We start from the raw sequence: 21,421 nt of genomic DNA, 5'->3' as shown, positions 1-21,421 counted from the left end.
AGGATTGGTTTGGTATAGAGAGAGAGAATAGTGGTTTATGAGTGTGGTGTGGAGAGTGCTTTGTGCACTGTATAATTATAAAATAAAGAAATATTATACTTTCACCTGGTCATCAGAGTGGTACCTGAGGGTTCAAGAGGTGGACAAAGGGCTTATTTGCTACATAGGCTAAATCATTTTGCATAACCTAATATCTAATACTTTGAGAGGGTGACCTGCTGATTGTGAAATATTTTTTTCAAAGTAACTCGTATATTTTTAATAGGATAACAGGCTTCTCTTTTCCTGTGCAGTTCTTTGAAAAGACTGTCCTTCATATGGGAGTAAAAAAATGAAAATATAGGCTACTGCCATTAGCATATTAAATTGAACTACACTGCTAACTTTAGTCTAATAAACAAATAAATGGGAGCTTGTAGTATTTTGCAGCTCCTAGAAAGATAGATAGATAGATACTTTATTAATCCCAAGGGGAAATTCACATACTCCAGCAGCACCTTACTGATACAAAAAAACAATATTAAATTAAAGATTGATAATAATGCAGGTAAAAACAGACAATAACTTTATATAATGTTAACGTTTACCCCCCCGGGTGGAACTGAAGAGTCGCATAGTTTGGGGGAGGAACGATCTTCTCAGTCTGTCAGTGGAGCAGGACAGTGACAGCAGTCTGTCGCTGAACCTGCTCTTCTGTCTAGAGATGACACTGTTTAGTGGATGCAGTGGATTTTCCATAATTGATAGGAGCCTGCTGAGCGCCCGTCGCTCTGCCACAGATGTCAAACTGTCTAGCTCCATGCCAACAATACAGCCTGCCTTCCTCACCAGTTTGTCCAGGCGTGAGGCGTCTTTCTTCTTAATGCTGCCTCCCCAGCACACCACCGCGTAGAAGAGGGCACTCGCCACAACCGTCTGATAGAACATCTGCATCATCTTATTGCAGATGTTGAAGGACGCCAGCCTTCTAAGGAAGTATAACCGGCTCTGTCCTTTCTTACACAGAGCATCAGTATTGGCAGTCCAGTCTAATTTATCATCCAGCTGCACTCCCAGGTATTTATAGGTCTGCACCATCTGCACACAGTCACCTCTGATGCTCTTCTAAAGACACAAACAGATGGACGCATTCTTATTTGCTCCAATTTCTAATTATTGAGAAACCAATTACAAATGACTTGCATAACTGGAATAGACTAGAGGGAACTTTAAAGATTTTTATTAAGAGTAGCTCATTAGATGATCCACTGTGGCAACCCCTAAAGGGAGCAGCCGAAAGAAGAAGATTAAGAGTAGCTCATTTTAACTACTCTGACTGCTTAAATGATGGTTAGTTCAGCTTGTTACAACACCATTCACAGCATCAAATGCCACGTATTTGCATTTGTAAATCATAAATTAAATTTGCCTCCACACCTATGTGATGAGCAATGAAAAATAGTGATTTGAATTTGCTAACAGCAACTTGTTTTCACGTACATTAACTGCTAACCTTGTTTTCGGTCTCCAATTCTACCATTAACCCTTGTTCTTTAACTGAATATGGGATGGTGATGGAGAAGCTACTTCTGCTTACTTTTTTTTTTTTTTTTTTTTTTTTTTTTTTTTTTTTAATATCACAAAGTTTCTTCTTCAAAAGCTCAAACATTCTGTACATGACGTACTGTCATGGAGTGCCAATTCATATTCTACAGTATATGTGCATATTCCTGTCATGTTTTTATCTTTTGTTTAAAGAAAATGTTCCACACTTAGCTTCTTTTCTGAAATTGTTTTTTTTTCCTCCTGTTCTGTAGTCATGATGCTGTAGTAACATCGCTGCCTCCTTAACATTAAGTAATCACCATGTTGTATATTGAAGAGCAGTTTGAAAATGTAAACAAAAACAATCCCATAACAAAAATACCGTTCAATTTTTATTTCTGTGGACATTAATCATTTCAGCCTTACTGTAGAGTGTTCTATACCAATTGACTATCCGCATGTATATCTTGGATAAGGGTTCACTTATGGTTTCACAACGGTACTTTGAAAGACAAAATTAAAATGAAGCATGCAATTTGCAAGTATTGCCATATTAAAATCAGGGGTTTCTGCTAACTAAAAACTTGTAGTGTCTTTTCAGCTCTGACTGATGAGTTTGAAGGGTGGTTTATGTTGAAATTACAATTCACAAGATCATGTAGTCAAAAAGAAAGTGGATAAGCAGAATACCTTTGCTGAAACAGTTACACACATTCACAAGCCCCTCTGGAGGTTTTCTTTACTTGCATCATGACTAGCTAAATTCTCTATATGGGCTGCAACAAAACCCTTCAAACAAAAGGAAAAAAAGACTAATCTTCTTAAAATTAAAAAGATGGATACAGAGCAACAAAGGATGCTTTTTTCTTGATTAATATGAAACCCTTGTCAGTATTTGAGAACTAAACAGTTTTCAATGCATTTTGCTGAATATAAAAGTGTAATAATTTACTGAAAGAAACATCAAGTTAATGATTTACAGGTGTCTCACATCCCTGTAGACCCACAAATTTAAATGCATTTGTACACAATCAATATTTTATATATGAAACATTCTAATATCAATTATTGGTTGACAGCTTGGGTATAAACAGAAGGCCTCATCCCAAATAGATTCAGCCAGCAGAAGGTCAGAATATGCATTTGTGTTATGTACTGCACTGTAACTGAATATTCTTAGTCTCACATGAAATCAATTTCAACTAATAAAAAAAGTAAGTGGTATGGATTAAGTTAAACATTATTCTGATTAGGTGTTCCAGACTGAATTTCTACTATAAAACCAAATGAATACACTGTCTCTGTCAAGACTTAAGAACAGTTTTTACCACCAGGCCATTCGACTCCTCAACAGCAACACCTGAACACTTACATACACTTACATTACAACTACATTGCACTACTCACACACAAACTGTACCTGCACACACTCTGAATACTGACTGGAACATGCATCTGCACTTTATGGAATATGCATCTGTACTTATAAAACATTATCTGTGCAATAACTGTCATTTGTACTTGCTGCTCATTCAACTCATATTGCTCTATAACTTCTTTAAAAACGTACACATTTTATTTTATGTGGCTAGTCTATTTTTAACTTGTAATTTTAATTATTTTTAGCTTTATTGGATCTAGGCAGAGTGACTTGTTTTTCTCGTCATACACATTTCATTGTATGTTGACCCTGTGTTAACCTATATATGACAAATAAACCTAAACCTAACTTAACCTAAATATGTTTATGATTTGCCACTGCATTTCAGCTACACAAATGCCAACTGTGGATTCTACTTGTCAGCACAAGACAAAGGTAGGTACATTTAATCCAACTAGCTGCATCATGCATGCAGAATATTTGCAAAAAAATTGCAATTATTTTTTCAGTGATAGTAATAAGCTTCCTTGAATTTGTCTAAATGGTTAGAACACTGGAAAAAAAGTATAGCTTAAAATATTGTTTCTTCTAGAATAAATAGAGAAACTTTAAGTTAGTGGTTTCTAGTAAAAAAAAATGAATGATCTTAAATGCGCAACTGTATAACTTTAGTGTTATAGTGTTTTTAATAATTACAGTATTTTAATTTCTTTCCCTGCTATATATATATACATTCAACTCAATCTCCACTAGGTGTCAGGCAAGAACAGCACTTACTGCAGTAACAGAAGTAAACCACGGCCCCAGGTTTTAAATCAAACATAAACTTAGGCATATAACAATTGATCTTCTTTATAATACTTAAATATTTTTAAACATCTCATATTCATTACTCAGCCTTTTGTGTACAAATAGTAGATTCAGAAAGTATTCAGACCCTTTCACTTTTTTCACATGAAGCAACTCTCAACACATTAGAATGACAAAGTGAAAATAGGATTTTAGAAATGTTTGCAAATATATAAAAACAAATCCTGTATCTTCAGTACCAACACCCATCCATATATTTTCAGACATAATTATGTGGTCAGTGATTGGGGGGGGAGAAAAGTGACCAATGCAATGATTTTCTCTTACCTATGAACATCATTCTCTTCTCAAGAATAAGGTTAAAAAAAAGTTACAATCTTTGACAAGTTTTATGTTCAGAATACAAACTAAGCAAGCAATGCACTTTTGGGGATGATTTAATATTTACTGAAGCAGTTGCTTCTGGGGCAGTGGCACCAGAGTGATATGGGATAGTTTTAACATCAATAAAGAAACGTTTTTCCACCAGCCCTGGAAGCAGTACACACATGTAAGAAGGCTCAGGTCCTTAAAAGCATTATCTTCTGCTTCTGTTCAGTTTATCTGAACCTAATTTGAATGTTGTTCCATTACATGATGGAGGCCTGTCCAGAGCCACCTAGCCCACGATCTTTGAAATCTAAATTCGATTGAATAATATATTTTATTTAATTAATAAAGCTAGGAAATTAGAGAGCTCTTGAAAACAAAACACAAAAAAATCAGGCATTATTATTGCTAATTTTATCCAATAATAATGCACGATCATAAATAAGTAGACGTGCTTTTAGGATGCAATTATGTAACCAATTGAAAACAATAAGACATAAGTGTTAACCATGTTGGCTTTGACCACCTGACAGCAAGGATTACAGGATAAATTACTAGGTAATAAAATAAAAAAAATCCTATACCTAAGGAAACAGATTCTCTGCATTCATCCTATGAATGCAACAGATCTGCAGTTTGGAAAGTAAAAATCAAACTTCAGACTAGATGGTCACCTATATCTGTGGCTAGTGATAAACACATCTGTTCTTTATGCAACGCTGATTTCAAAATAAAATGAAGTGTCTGTATTTCAAAATTTCTACAATAACCTAACACTCTTATGGTTCAAATCATGGTGCTCCTTTCAATTAGAAGTACAGCATTGGTTAGACAGAATGTATGATATTATAGGAGATGTGTTAGCAGCAGCACAGTCTCACAAAGATAAAGTTAGTAGGAATGCTTTAAATGAATTCCCAAACTCTCAATATGTTGCTCCCGAATACAACACTGACTGTTGCATCACTTGCTAAGTTTAGCTTTATATCACTTTTCTTTGAAAAACATTAGATGCCTCTTTTATTTCTCAACATCTGACACAATGAAAGCACAACATAAAATAAAGAATGAACAAAAGATAGAAATCAGTATGTGAAAAAAAAGATAAACTTTTGTGGTTTTTGATAAAAGTATAATTTCCTGGCCTCAAAAAAAGATCAATAGCAATGACACTGTACAGTACCAATATTTTTCAAATAATTTGTACAGTATAATAAATCCATACCTTTTCCCAAACAATTATGTATTTTTACAGGCATACAATTCAATTCATGATTCCTTTTCACATACTGCACCAAAAGTTATATACCTTGAATGATAAACAATTGCTATAGAATTTATTTTGAAGAAAAATGTCTCCAGTTTGAGAACATTTACAACTGTTTTGAATATAACTATATTTAAAAGGCTCTCGTTAGCTTCTGCACTTTCACAATACCTTAAGGGAAATGTGCAGTTAAGTACACATTAATAGTTTACAGGCACTACAACAACTTACTTCTGCTTGTTAGGTGAGCAATATATCATCCTACCTGTAAAATAAGAAGATTGGGCAAACTAATATGCTACAAATTTCAATTCTTAGGTATCCAGGATAAATCCCTGAAAACATCAAGATATTCACACTAAGTGGTGAGAATAAAAATATCAGAAACAGTGACAAAGAAAAACGTATGCTTTGGCCAGATGTGTAAACATATGTTGCATATTTCCATGCTCTCCTTTTTAATAACACTTTCCACTTTCTAACGTGAACATGACCTGTTCTTATGAGTGTTTTCAGATCATACAAAACTATAAGTATCATACTAGCTTGGATATAACAATAACTTTCTTGCTATTTGTTTCAACTGTGTGATAAGAAAAAGGAAAGCAATTTGCTTACCCTTGACAAAGTAGTTTATAAATTCTAAATGTTGGATACATTAATTTGCAATGAGAACACACTTTTTTTATCTGGTTCCTGTAGAAATTAGCTAAAAGATGGATAGAGGGCCACTGAGCTGCAGGGTCACATTGTTGCACTCCTCTGCATTTGTTAATACTGAACAAATCATTTAATTTTACTGTGCACACTTGATATGTACAAACCATCTGCTTTGAAACAGGGTGGTACTTTAAGATAGCAACCATACAAACTATAGAATTTACGTATTTGTTAATACAGACACAGCTTAAAATGCTTTAGTCACACAGGTAAATGTTAATTCACATAGTTCTCTTGTCTGGATTACATTTGATGAATGCAGTTAAGGGATGAAAAATTAGTGTCAATACCAGGATGATATTAAACCCTACATACACTACAGACTGTCACAAACAAATATTTTCCCCTGTTAACTGTCAGAAAAACTAAAAAAATTCCATCAAAAAGTGAAAAGAAAAAAGACTTCCTAAATGTAATGATTTGCCATTCGTTCGGAAAACAAACCTTTACCTCAATTTACTTTCAATTTAATTTAATTTCCTTTTTCAATTTAATTTACTATAATTTACAGTTATAGACAGAACAACACAATTTCTCAATCCAATTTGTAATCCTTACAGTTTTATTCTTATAAATGTTTACTGCACATATAGCTTAGAGCAGAAGGGAAAACCAAAATAAATTAATAAGGGGCACACTTGTAGTCATTTAATAATTCCCATTTTTATAGTATCACTGTCATAAGTCATTTTGCATAATAAAAACATTCTGCCCCAACCAGGCTGGCATCAAATGCTTTTTTCATTGTACTGTAAATTAATTACATTATAACTGAAACAAAAATAGATTATGAAAACAAATCATGAAAATGGAAACTATAAACACTTTTATTTGTGAGTGCATTTCCTATCTCCCAGAAAATCCGTCTGAGGGGTGGAGGTTGATTTGTTTTCGATCCTATTTTTGTAAAAATTGATCTATTTGTATGGAATGTTGTGTGATTTAAAAAAAAAAATCAATAAAATTTAAAAAAAAAAGAAAAGAAAATCCGGCCCATCCACCTCCCTCCTATGTGGCACTTACCTAATCTCTGTCTGTGATGAAGTTAATTAGGATGGTGTCATCAGCAAACTTCAGCAGTTTAACAGATGTCTTACTGGAAGTGCAGTCATTGGTGCAGAGTGATAAAATGAGTGGAGGGAGACACATCACAGCCATGAGCGGACCCTGTGCCCTGACCAATATTCGGCCATCTTCACGGTCAGCTAGGCATAACGTCAGATGGCCAGAGATTCATGTCGAGATGTTTGCGGTGGAGAGGTATGGTTGTATTAAATGCAGAACTAAAAGACACAATTAAGACTATTATATGTTTGTGTAGCATGTTTCCTAATGCCTATAATGTTAAACTGGATTCTACAAGATCACAAGATCAAATACCAGGGAAGACCCAATATGTGTTTTTGTTAAAATTTACGTTCTTTAACTGTCGAAAACATTTATTTCTGCAAACTGTACTCATGTAAGCCAAAAGGGCGCTATAAAAATAAGACTGGCTCACTTGAGGTCAGCCTCGCTCTTCATCTTCAAAATTTCCTCAAATGAAATAATAAATTGCGAAGCCAAGAAGGAAACTTTAATCGCTTAATATTTATACCATGACCGTCGCAATCTGCACAACGTGATGAACAAAATAAAGCGCACAAGTCAGCTCTACAAAAGGAACAAACTAATCACATTATAGTCGCATGAAAGTAACAGTTTCTCGTTTTAAACATCGGCTGGAGTGCCTGTCAACTTTGACAGATTAGCTCATCTTCCCTTCTATTGAACTTGCCATTGAATCACAGTTCTCCTCCAGGTCTGACACCGAGCACAGTGACCCTTAGGCGAGGAGAAGGCGTATCGTAACTCAAACATGTTTCCTGCTCTAGGAATTACGACAAAGCACACATGAAGTGAACTTCAAAATAAAACAAGTAAAATAAAATTAACATAATTATGAAGTTCTGCATAATGATAAGACACCGCCCACTTATGGTGCAAAAGCGAACCGAGGTCAGAATGGGTATATAAGAACGCGAATTCATTACAATGCAACTTACCATTTTAGAAGAATATCTTGTAGCGTGTGCCCCGCAGTGCTTTAAAAAAGATGAGCACAAACCGCTAGTTACGATCTTCGGCGCGACCAACAGGTACAGCATAGTTTACGAGCGCTAGAGGACCCTGACCCTTGCAGGTGGCTGTCCAAACGCCTGCTCAAAAATCACTTCGATTTCACGGCCGGATGAGGAATGAATTTATGCAAATGTTTCTTGAGTATTATTATTAACAAAAGATTGACGGATCTGTATTTTCTGTAGAACAGTACCATTATTACTGGCGCATTGACATCACGATTTCAGTATTTACATTCAATCGTTTGTTCGTACATCATTTATTCATTTACATCCTTCCATCCACACATTTAATGGACACGCTTAATTCGAAGGTAGCTGAAGGCTATAGCCCAGCAGAATCGGCGGCTAAGCGGAGTCAACAGTAGACAGTCTAACTTATGGCCCAATCATTCACAATAAACATAACCTGGGGGTCTGTGAACCACAGAACCACCTGGCTTGGCGAATCGCTATACGACCAGTGAGAGTCTGATCACTTACACCATCAGCAATAAGGCTGTGTAGTGACAATGAGAAGTTCAGCAATAACTGTTAAAATGTTGCGTGTAATTGAGCATTTTCTCTTTTTTACAATACAGTTCCTCTCCCTTTCCGATTATTTTATTGTTTTTAAACTGAAATGTACATAAACTATTGTTTTTCCCATTCATAGATAATAAAGAATGTAGTCACCAAGGGGAGAAAGCAGCCCAACCTGGCGCCGGCCCCAAGTCCGGATAAATAAAGTATCAAGAAGATAATCCGGCTGTAAAACGCCAGTCAAAGCCATCCTGATAAAATCAGTCTCATCAGTTTCGGATTCATGGATAATAAAGATAATTTGATATGCAGAATCCAGGCAGACAGTGCCCAGACTAAAGGTTCTGAATGCATTCATCTGGAGCCTCTGTTAAATACACCAAATCAATCTAACATTAAAATATTATGTCAATCTAGTTTTTTTAAACAGATATGGAAAGTAAACAACATATATTCATTGACTTACATGCAACTTTTTTAGTTTTTGTTACTTCTTGTGCGCACTTTTTCTGCATCTCTATGAATGATGAAAAATATTTTTAATTATTGTGACTTTGAGGCTAGGGATCTGCGCCGGCAATCAGAAGGTTGCCGGTTCGAATCACGTAAATGCCAGAAGTGACTATTCCGTTGGGCCCTTCACCTGCAATTTTTTGATCGTCCTGGGTATGACGTTAATCTTCATCCAGCCCTGATAACAGGTATACCATTTTATATGGAAAACTTGGGGATTGGTTGATAGGACAGTAAAAAAAATAAATAAATAAAACACCTGAAAAACCTGTTTCAGTGTGGTGCTGAGGTGTCACACACTGCACTCGGTCCCAGTCCAAGTGGTTTGTTGTGTAGTGGGTGCGGCAACGCGCTATCAGCGCATGCTCCCAACCTCTCCTCTCTCTTTATAATGTGGATCTTTATTGTTACCGAAAAGCTTACAAATGACTTCTTTGAACGATATCCGGGTCTATCAAATTCTGCATGAGAAATCAGTATTTCTAATACCCGGTCCAGAAAAAATGCTCTTATTCATATGGTAAAAATCATATAAAAATCAAAATAGTTTTTTACAGTATACAAGTACACCTGTGGCTTTGAGCCAAAGAAATACAGTATACAGTATCTGATATCTACACTCACTGAGCAAAATATTAGGATTATATTAATACTTATAGTAATACTGAGTAGGACCTTCTTTTGCACTCAAAACATGAGAAGGTATTTGTGGCACTGATTCCACAAGATGTTGGAAACATTCCATTTAGATTCCAGTCCATGTTGACATGACTGCATAATACAATTTCTGCAGATGTGTCAGCTGCACATTCAGGTAGGGCCCCATAATACCACATTAGGTATTATGGGGCCCTAGGCGAAAGGGGGGTCCAGGGGCCCCCTGAGGGGGGTGGAGCCCCCCTGGAAGCTCTGTGAAATGCTTGAAAATTAGACCAAGGAGTTGATCCGGGGTCCCCGGACACCGGGGCCCTAGGCGGTCGCCTACTTCACCTATACCTAAGGCCGGGCCTGGCACATTCATGCTGAAAATCTCCCGTTCTATCACATCCCAAAGGTGTTCTATTGGACTGCTATGGTGACTAGGAAGGCCACTGAGGAACACTGTACTCATTGTCACGTTCATGAAACCAGCCTGAGACGATTTTTGCTTTTGCAACACAGTGCATTATCATGCTGGAAGTAGCCATTAGAAGATGGGTAAATTCTTACCATGAAGGGATGTACATGGTCAGCAACAATAGTAGCTTTCAAGCGATGTTTGATTGGTATTAAAATGCCCAAAGTATGCCAAGAAAATATTTCCCACACCATTACACCACCAGCCCCAACTGCAGACACAAGGCAGGTTGCATGCAAGGATTAACATTGCAGGTGACAAATTCTGACTCTGTCATCTGTGTGCCTTAGTGGATATCAAGATTCGTCAGACCAGGCTACATTTTCCCATCTTCAGCTGGCCACTTTTGATCAAGCTGTACCCACTGCAGCCTCAGCTTTCTGTTCACAATTAACAGGAGTGGAACCCAACATGGTCTTCTGCTGTTGTAGCTCATCTGCCTCAAGGTTTGACATGATGTGCATTCTGAGATACATTTCTGCTCACCACAGTTGTACAAAGTGGTTAACTGAGCTACCGTGGCCTTTCTATCACCTCGAAGTAGTCTGGCCATTCTCCTCTTATCTCTCTCATCAACAAGGCATTTGCTGCTTGCTGGAAGTCTTTTGTTTATCACACCATTCTGAGTAAACTATAGAGACTGTTGCACATAAAAACCCCAGGAGATCAGCAGTTACAGAAATACTCAGACAAGCCCCTCTGGCACCAATCATACCATGGTTGAAATCACTGAGATCCCTTTTTTTTCCCCATTCTGATGTTTGATGTGAATATTAACTGAAGCTCCTGATCTGTCCGCATGAATGTATGCATTGCACTGCTGCCACATGATTGACTGATTCGGTAACTGCATGGATAAGCAAGCATACTGGTGGTCCTCATAATTTACTCAGTGAGTGTATATATACAATGTATACTCTGCTGTGGACTGTGAATCTCTTAATCTTTCCATGATTACGATACTTTTAAAATGAGTGCTTTGCATTAATTGGCCACTATATTAGATGTACTTAAATATTCATACAGATCCCCCGTTGCTCCAAATAGCCAATTGTGTGGCTGCAACTCAGTTAAAGACAAAGAATATAGATATGGTCAAGATATGGCTAGTTGTTTAACCAAACATTATAATAAGCAAGACATGTGATTTAAGCAAGAGCAATCATTGGTGCCTGATGTCATAATTCCATTATCTCAGAAACCCACCTTAGAGGGATTTTCATACTACAGACTGGTAGTATAATGGTGTAGGGAATGTTTTTTTGGAATTGATTACACCTCTCAATATTACAGCACCATTTTATGGTCAAAAGTTACTCTTTCTCAAAAAGATATTTCTAGCTGGATAATGTGCCATGTCAAAAAGCAAAAAAAAAAAAAATTCTCATGGTTGTTCCACAAACATGGCAGTGACTTCAGTTTACTCCATTGGCTTGCACTGTTCCAGTCCATTACAGCACCTTTGAGATGAGGTGAAATGAGAGATACACGGCACATGTGGCTAAAACTTCTGCTGAAACTGTATGGTATTACAGGCAAAATGGCTTCCTACCAGTACTACAGAGGTGGATCTACAACAGTGGCCACCAAGAGTGTGTGTGTGCATTTATTTAAAAAGCTTCTGTAAAAGGCAAAATTCTCCCTGGGACAAATAAAGTTCTATCTATCTATCTAAAGTACCAATTTTTGCATGTGAAATTTTAAATACAGTCATGTGAAAATGAAAGTACACCTTCTTACAGTTCTATGGTTTTCTGTATCAGGACATAATAGTCATAATAATAATAACAAATCTGGTCCTTACCAGTTTCTAAAATTATTTACATAGAACCTCAGGTGTTAAACAACACACAATGGATGCCACCATGTCATTATTTATTTAACATAAATGAAGCCAAAATGGAGACGCCACGTGTGAAAAAAAAGCAAACCCCAGGATTCTAAAGCTTGTAGAAACACATTTAGCAGCAATAACTTGAAGTAATTGTTTTCTGTATGACTTTATCAGTCTCTTACAGCATTGTGAAGGAATTTTGGCCCACTCTTTAAAATGTTGCATCACTTCTTTGGGGTGTGTGAGCATTCATTTATGCATGGCTTCTTAATGTCCCACCACTGCATTTCAATTAGGCTGAGGTCTGGACTTTGACTGGGCCATTGCAACATCTTGATTTCCTTTTTCAGCCCTTCTGTTGTAGATTTACTGGTGTGCTTTGGATCATGGTCCTGTCGCATGACTCAATTTCGGCCAAGCTTTAGGTGTCAGACAGACAGCCTCACATTTGACTCTTAAAATATTTTGGTATACAGAAGAGTTCATGGTCGACTCAATAACTACAAGGTGTTCAGGTCCTGTGGTTGCAAAACAAGCCCAAATCATCACCCCTCCTCCACCATGCTTGACAGTTAGTATGAGGTGTTTGTGCGGACATGCTGTGTTTAATTCTTGCCAAACATCTCCCCTTTGGGCTCATCTGTCCAAAGGACGTTGTTCTAGAAGTCTTGTAGTTGGTTCAGATGTAACTTTGCTGCCATGTTCTTTTAAGTGAGAAGATGCTTTCTCCTGGCAAACCTTCCAAACAAGCCATACTTGTTCAGTCTTTTTCTAATCGTACTGTCATGAACGTTAAGATTTAGCATGCACTAACTGAGGAACGTAGTCTAAGATGTAGTCCTTGGGGTTTTTTTTTTTTTTGCAATTTCTCGGGGTGAATTTGGTGGAATGTCCACTCCTAGGAAGCCTGGCAACTGTCTTGAATGTTTTCCACTGAAGAATAATCTTTCTTTTTTTGGACTTCAAATTTTTTGGAAATGACCTTATAACCCTTCCCAGATTGATGGGCAGCAACAACTGTTTCTCTAAGATCATTGCTGATGTCTTTACTCCTTAGGATTGCGTTAACACACACCTGAATGCTCCTGACCAGCACACTGCCAAGACTTCTGATTTTATAGAGGTGGTCACACATGCTGATGACCAATTAATCAAGTGCATTTGACTAGCAGTACCTGGCTGCTACTTACCCTCTTAATTCCTATGGAAGCAGTATGGGTGAACTTAATTTTTCAAACACTGCTTCAGCCCTTTAGCTTAGTTTTTGTTAAATAAATAATAACAGCGCAATGCTTCCCAAACTCTGTGGCTGCAGGTTTTTGTTCCAACCCAATTCATAATCAGGGGCAACACCTAATAACACTGAGCTCATTTAATTAGCTGTTTTTTTTTCTCTTATTCTACATTCAGAAAACCATAGCAGCATGATTTTTACATTTATAAGACATTTAGAAATATTTCTGCTGTCATTATAGATTTACCTGTAAATGCTTAATTCTTTTTTGTTGATTTCATTATATTTTGCTCTTCCTCTGTGCCATTTTCCCCCTTCATTGTATCTTATTAATGACAATTAAAAATGAGCAGAGCAGACGCTCAAACACTGAATAATCAAAGGCTGCAACTAGTTTAGCGTGAGACACACTAATTAGTAAATAATGGATTAATTAAACAATTAGAACACCTGGAAAATAGAATGACAATCAAGATGAAAATATTGTTAAAAAGAATAAAATACATTATTCCCATATAACTGTTTGGTACATTTTAATGTATTATTATTATTTTATATATATATATATATATATATATTATATATTATATACACACACACACCAAACTTTTTTCTAATTTGTATACTGTTCCCAAAACACAGAACTTGGGAAATAACAGTTCACTTAATTAGCCCAGGAGTCCAATTAAAAACAGAAACTGATGGGAACAAAAACCTGCAGCCAAAGTGGTACCCCAGGACTGAGTTTGGGAAGCACTGAAGTGTATTATGTCGTCATGTGTTGCTGTTGTTCATCTGAGGATGATTTAAAAGTAGATAAAGACCAAACGATTTTTTTTATTATGTCCTGATATGTAAAACCTTAGAGGTCCTGCAATAATTACATTTTGCAGACAATGGATGATGTATCACTGCCATTTCAGAAAGGTTCAAATTAAGGAAAATATTGGTACAGATAAAGATGTTTTTAAAAGTGAACTGATTTCAAAAGAATACCAATTGCATTGTAATTGTACACTCCATTGTTTAATTGTTGATTTTATTACAGGTTTTAAATCTCTTGCATCTTTTTTTAATCCTGATGTTCATGAACTTGACCTGGAATAAGCCAACGAATGCTGTCTGTCCTTAACACTGCATACACTGCAAAGCTACAAATAAAAAAGACAGAGAAGACAAGCAACCAATCAATACTCTTGACTGGAACATTAGGTAGAGGGCCAGAATAATCATCTTCTCTGATATCTTCTTCACTATTTGCTTCAATACCTGTATTAGAAAAAAAGTAGCATATTAGTTTTGTATTTGTTCAATCTCTTAATGTTGCAACATTTTGTCCCTTCAGAAGCCTACCACTTAACATGCTTCCACAATCAGCATTTAAAACTGGCAAACTCTTTCTGGGTAGATTACCTACATACCTGTCTGGTTAACAATAAAAGACTTGAGGGTCCCAAGTGTACGGTCTGTCTGGTTGAATCTGGCCATGGGTTTTGCTCCTTGAAACAAAAGTATGTTGGGAACAGCCACAGTACCAAATCTAGTGGAGAGACTAAAGAGAATAGCAAGATATAATTGTGTTGACAATCATGAATGCAACAGTAACTGATCTATCTATTATGAACCATCCATTTGATTCTTCCCACAACCATAATGATGCCAAGGGGACCCAAGATATGAGCAAAAGTGTTAGTTCTGAAAATATTCAGTAAAAATAACATTTTCACTGAGGTCAACTTCAAAATACAGTAACTAATGAAGATTAAAAGAGAAATTAGATGACGAAGCTAATTAAGGTTAATTTCTCACTTTTAGTTCAAACACTCTGAACCTAATCCATGACTGAAATAGCATTTTTGCGGCATGAATTCATTGACACAAATTGTCATTTTTATTAGCAGACAATCCGTATTTCCCAAAGCACAATTTAAATTTCCTTAATAAATTAATGATAAAGCTTATCAGGGATGTAAAATGTACAGTCTTGACAAGAATGGCGTCCCTTAAATGATATACGACATGGACCAGTATCTTCAGTATCTTGGCTATGACAACAGCTTTTAATTTTGTTAATCTATTACTTTAAAATGAATTGCCTCAGTCAGTGTAACAATGTAGAATGTTGAACGAGAGAATTACCTGCTGTGTTGAGCAGCGTCCAGAGCAAGAAACTGCATACTAGGAAAAACACGTGGTAGTGCATTGAAGTGAGGAGCAAGACTGGCTGAGAAATGACACCACGTTGTATAAAACAAGACCACAGAACATTCAGTGCTGTTTGCATTTAAAAAGTCCATGAGATCCTAGAATAAATCAAATTGAAATCATAGCATTACTTACAGTGATCTAACAAAAATAGCACTGTATATTGAAATTATTTTTAATTACAAATTAATTGATTTTTTTTAACTTGGCTATAGCCAACTGTATTCCGGCAGCATCTGGAAGTAGGCTGGAACTAATGCTGGATAGGGCACCAGCCCATTGCTGGACTCGCTAATGGACACCTTCACAATTACACAGGGCTACTCTTCAGGTACAAAGCAAGTAGCACCACATCACTTTACAGACACTGCATGAAACCACAGTGCCCACAAAAAAATTGACATTAAGAAAGGGAGCGCATGTAAAGCCCCACACAGTTACAGACACGTTTAGGAATCAAACCATGAAGTGTGGATGTGTGAGGCACAAATCATTCACTATTACACCACTTAATTCTCCAAAACCAGCTGGTAATATCTTATAAAATAAACATTAAAGATTGAATAACTGATCAAGTAATTTTTACTCAACCAAAAAAAAAACTATCAGCAGTTGAAAACTTAAATAGAGCAAACATGTGTAAACATGAGAGAATTGCTCCATATCACAATCAGTTATTTTTCTGCCCGCTGCCATTAGGCAGTTCAATGCTTCCTCCTCACTCCCCATCCCTCACTCGAGCCAAAAGCTGTAAGCAGCTAGTACAGATTCAATCAACTACAGTTATTTTACCATACTATTTATTGTATTTAATATATTTTATTTTATTCTGCAACCGAACACCAGCAAAATCAAGGAGCTGGTGGTGGATTTTAGGAGGACCAGGCCACTCATGGACCCCATGATCATCAGAGGTGACTGTGTGCAGAGGGTACAGACCTATAAATACCTGGGAGTGCAGCTGGATGATAAATTGGACCGGACTGCCAATTCTGATGCTCTGTGCAAGAAAGGCCAGAGCCGACTATACTTCCTTAGAAGGCTGGCATCCTTCAACATCTGCAATAAGATGCTGCAGATGTTCTATCAGACAGTTGTGGCGAGCGCCCTCTTCTATGCGGTGGTGTGCTGGGGAGGCAGCATAAAGAAGAGGGACGCCTCACGCCTGGACAAACTGGTGAGGAAGGAAGTCTCTATTTTAGGCACAGAGCTGGACAGTTTGACATTCTTGGCAGTACGATGGGTGCCGAGAAGGCTCCTGTCAATCATGGAGAATCCACTGCATCCACTGAACAGTATAATCTCCAGACAGAGGAGCAGCTTCAGCAATAGACTGCTGTCACTGTCCTGCTCCACTGACAGACTGAGGAGATCAATCCTCCCCAACACTTATGCAACTCTTCAATTCCATCCGGGGGGGGTAAATGTTAACATTATACAAAGTTATTGTCTGTCTGTATACCTACATTGTTATCACTCTTTAATTTAATATTGTTCTTTATCAGTATGCTGCTGCTGGAGTATGTGAATTTCCCCTTGGGATTAATAAAGTATCTATCTAATGTTTGTATTCTATTGTCTTATGTTGTACTTTGAGCTGGTATTAGTGTATTCTATGTTTTGCTGTGGGATGCATTTAAATTTTGCCATGGAGAACATCACCTAGCTGAAGGGAATTGTAGTCTCATTGTTAGTTGTCACCCATTGCATGGCTGCACTCACTTCCTAATTTGAGATCCCGAGGTGGTTTGTTGTGTGGTGGGTGCGGCAATGCAATGGGTGTTGTGTGGTGCATGCTCCCCAACCCCTTTAATGTTATACTGTACAGTAATTCGGACATTAACAAGAAAGTGTAAATTGCTCCACTCAAAAGTAAATAACGATTCATGCATCTTTGAACCCACTTAATTCAAAATAATGGGTAGGGTGGAACCAATCCCAGCAGAAAGTAGGGACCAATCCTGAAGAGGGTACCAGCTCATTGCAGGGCATAAACACAGATACACACCAGCTTCAAGTCTCCAATCAAGCTAGCAGCTATACACCCATCTTCACTAAATTAATGAGTTTATAGTTTGCTTAGGGGTCCCCAACTCTCCAATCCTGAAGGTTTTCATTCTAACCCTTTTATTAATTACTGACCTGTTTTTGCTGCTAATTAACTTCTTTTGAAGTAATTTTAATTGACTTCCACTTGAAGACTCAGAGCCCATAATCGTGAATAAAATAATGAGATACAAAATGGGCCAGAACATGACCAGCAAACTGTGTCCATCATACAATATCTAAAATAAAGAAAGATGAAAGTCTCAGGAATGTTGACCTGTTCAGGTCTCCAAAACATTTTAATACAGCTCTTAGGAAAGTGAGTGGTGGAGTGGTGACTCTGAGGCTAGGGATCTGCACTGGCAATCGGAAGGTTGCTGCTTCGAATTCCATAAATGCCAAAAGGAACTCTGCTCTGTTGGGCCCTTGAGCAAGGCCCTTAACCTGCAATTGCTCTGTCCTGGGTATGATGTTAATCTGCATCTATCCGACCCTCCAACCTGCAGGGAAAAACCTGGGGGTTGGTGGCAGAATTGGCACTCCAGCCACCATAAAAAACCTCACACTGTTCTACTCCATCTGAACTAGTGTAGTGCTGAGGTATCACCTGTTGCATGGCTGCACTCCGGTCCTAATCTGGATCTTAAATTGGTTTGTCCTGTGGTGGGTGCAGCAATGCACTGTTATCAGCATGTGCTCCTAACCTCCTCCTCCTCCTCCTCCTCCTCTTCCTCTTAGAAAAGAGGAAATCAACAATTTTGGAAATGTATGCAATTGCACAATGAGCGCAGCAACAAGCCATGGAATTAAAGATCGGGGTTAATTAACAAGAATCGGCTCCTAATTACGAACTGGTTGGAGTGAAATTGGTCGGAGTTTGAGGCTCTGACTTTGTTGGTCTTCTGTTGGCTCACTCACTTCACATCTCATTTCTGTTTGAATGCCATTTAAGGTAAGAAATTAAGCAATTCTGAGGAACAATGAACACAATTCTGGAGAACAAATCTTTAAAAAAACAAGTCAATTAAAATAAAAGGAAAAAGAGTTAATTAGCACTTAAGAGTTAGAATGGAAACCTGCAGCCACTGAGGCAATCCAGGACCGGAGTTGGGGACTCTGATCTAAATAGTACATTCTAAAACTCAAAAATAAAAATACACCTTTTACAACATTTGTTTCAAAATTTGCTTTTCAATAAATACTAATGAAAATATGAAAAACTATTCTCATACCTGTGATGCATTTAAAATGTGTACAGTAAAGTTCTCCACCCCTGTTATGTTTCTTTCTTCACAGTTCACTTTAGGCATTTTTGCCATCTCAGTTGAATTTTCTTCATGTTCTGTTGCAGTGTCCACAGGCACCATTCCCAGAGTAACTAGATCTCCTAATTCTGAATTCTCACTCAAAACCTCTCTCGGATCCGTCTGTGAAGAGGGGTTTGCGGTTTCTCCTAATTGGCATTTAGCTCCATCCTGACAAGAAGAGTCTGTAGGTTCAGTTTCTCCATCACCAGGTATAATGGACAGCATTGCATCTGCAATTTCAGCAGTTTTAAACTGGATCTTGCTCATGCGCGCAAACTCGCTTTCCTCATCATGACTCTTGAGTGTGTTCTGCTCATTCTCTTTCAGTAAATCGTCCAAAACTGTTTCTTCTATTGGCTGCGAGTTTGGGTTTTCATTTTTTTCAGCTGAAGAAAAAATATGAATAAATATAATAAGGTGCATTCGTTTAAGTAACAAGTGCAGTGTAATATGTACAAAACGTATCTCAAGAATCTTTGAAAAAAAAAAAATCAAACGGCTTTCCCAAAATTACACTTAATAAAATATGTCTCATCAAACATTAAATTTCATAACCGCTTTGACGATTAATCTTCCACATACGGTGGTGGTCTGAAGTCAGCTCATAAAGAAACACATGACTGGCTTTACACCTATTTCGAGTATACGATGTTAGAATTTAAATGCAAAGTCAAGCAAATTACTAAGCGAATAATTTAGACTACTCGTCCTTGGTTAAATATATCCATGCTCACCTGCCAAGATTTGACCCACAGCAAAAATACAAAGCGTGAAAATAAAACAATAAGCGTGTTTCACACATATCAGCCAACCCATCACAGCACAAAAATAATTACTCGATGTAAACCTGTTCACTCAAAGCAGGAATCATGTCGCCGGTGACATGTTGTAACCAGAAGTACAACAAAGGAGACGGGCTGCTTTATTTTACTTCCGGAATACGTATTTAAGACGGAAATGGTAATATGGATAGGTAATCTTTAAAGATAGAAATTGCATTTTACATTGTCAGCATCAGTACAACCTATAGAAATTAAATTTTATATGATTGGAAAATCTGTTATTTGTACAATCTGTTCTGTAATATTTTTAAGAAGACTTCCTTGTACAGTTGCATTTACCGGTGACTTGCAACTCTAGGCATGCGCGTTAAAGGTAGCGTTCATAAACACGCAATCCGATTGGCTGTTTAGGTGGACCATTCTCTATCTTTGTTTCCTCCGAAACAGAACAGCAGCGACCCTGGATTTGCCGGAGAATGTTTCCGTTAGATTTGCTGGGTTTTACAGTGTTCGAATACCACTATCATATCATATAATACAATATCATATATAAAAATGCATAATACTATTAAAATAACATAATGATATCATAAAGTGCCATGATTTGTAACATGTTAATATTTGCCAGGTTGCATTAACTTTAGCGAATGTTAAAACAGAAAAAAATTATCGTGCATTTTATATATATATATATAAATACTGTATGTATTGGAATAGATTAGATTAGATTAAATTAGATTAGATAAACTTTATTAACTTCATGGGGCAGTTCAAATGCATACATCAGCAGAAACATAAAACAAGAACAGACTCAAGTGACAGATAAAGCATCCAATCAATCAATCAAGAAAGAAAGAGAAAAAATCAAATTTACAAATAAATTGGGTGGAAGCACTGAATTGTCTGCTAGCAGAGGCACTTCTTAGCACACCATGGTGGAATCAGCCTGTGGCTAAATGCTCTCCAACAGAGTGCATACTGGTGGGGATGGAGGGGATTTTTCATGATGGCAACCAATTTTGCAGTCATCCTCTTTTCCACAACAGCTTCCAATGTTTCCAGGGTTCATCCTGTGATGGAACAGGCTTTGTTGATATGTTTGTTCAGGCATTGTGCTTCTTTTGGGCTTAGGTTGCTTCCCCAAGAGACTGCAGTGTAGAACACCATGCTGGCTACTACAGACTGGTAGAACATTTCTGGTAGCTTGCTGCACATATCATAAGACCCAAGTCTCCCTAGCAAGTACAGTCTGCTCTGGCCCTTCTTGTACAGGGCCACTGTGTTGTCAGACCGGTCTAGTTTGTTATTTATGTGAACCCCCAGGTACTTGTAGCTCTGCACCACTTCCATGTCATCCCCCTGATTGGTGATTGGTCTCAGAGCTCTTTTGTTTTGCTTATGTTGAGTTGCATTACAAGACAAAGTCATCCACACCTTTCCTATACTCTGACTCATCTCCATTATTAATGCAGCCTATGATGGACGAGCCATCTGAAAATTTCTGTAGATGGCAAGTACTGGTATTGTGCTGGAAGTGTGTTGTGTAGAAGGTAATATAGCTTCCTTAGATATTGACCGATATTCTGCATTAATTATTTTCCTTAGTTGATGGCTACACAAAAAGCACCATTAAAGATAGATAACTAGATTGATAAATAAAAAATTCTTTG

General features: G+C 37.3%; 3 protein-coding genes across 4 annotated transcripts in view; 1 reads left to right on the top strand and 2 right to left on the bottom strand.

Moving 5' to 3' along the window:
* Positions 1-8,285, bottom strand: part of LOC114660266 (pterin-4-alpha-carbinolamine dehydratase 2-like) — a 59,300-nt gene extending 51,015 nt beyond the window's left edge. For both annotated transcript variants that reach the window (XR_007936186.1, XM_028812859.2), the window contains exon 1: positions 8,117-8,285. Coding sequence is in view for 1 of the 2 variants with exons in the window: in XM_028812859.2 (XP_028668692.1) it covers positions 8,117-8,218 (102 nt within the window). In the remaining variant the exon portion in view is untranslated. The remainder of the gene's footprint in view (positions 1-8,116) is intronic.
* pitx1 (paired-like homeodomain 1) overlaps positions 1-21,421 on the top strand; it is a 554,834-nt gene that overhangs the window by 84,956 nt on the left and 448,457 nt on the right. The gene's annotated exons all lie outside the window — the stretch shown is intronic.
* txndc15 (thioredoxin domain containing 15) lies at positions 14,416-20,144 on the bottom strand. The gene is made up of 5 exons (XM_028812858.2): positions 19,704-20,144; positions 18,895-19,355; positions 15,551-15,714; positions 14,833-14,963; positions 14,416-14,680 (listed from the first exon to the last, which is right to left on the bottom strand). The coding sequence occupies exons 1-5, from the start codon at positions 19,783-19,785 to the stop codon at positions 14,484-14,486; spliced, it is 1,035 nt and encodes a 344-aa protein (XP_028668691.1). The 5' UTR covers positions 19,786-20,144; the 3' UTR covers positions 14,416-14,483.

The sequence above is a fragment of the Erpetoichthys calabaricus genome, chromosome 11, assembly GCF_900747795.2.
Source record: "Erpetoichthys calabaricus chromosome 11, fErpCal1.3, whole genome shotgun sequence".
NCBI lineage: Eukaryota > Metazoa > Chordata > Cladistia > Polypteriformes > Polypteridae > Erpetoichthys > Erpetoichthys calabaricus.
The sequence above is the reverse complement of the archived record's forward strand: the minus strand, read 5'-3'. Positions and strand labels throughout refer to the sequence as shown.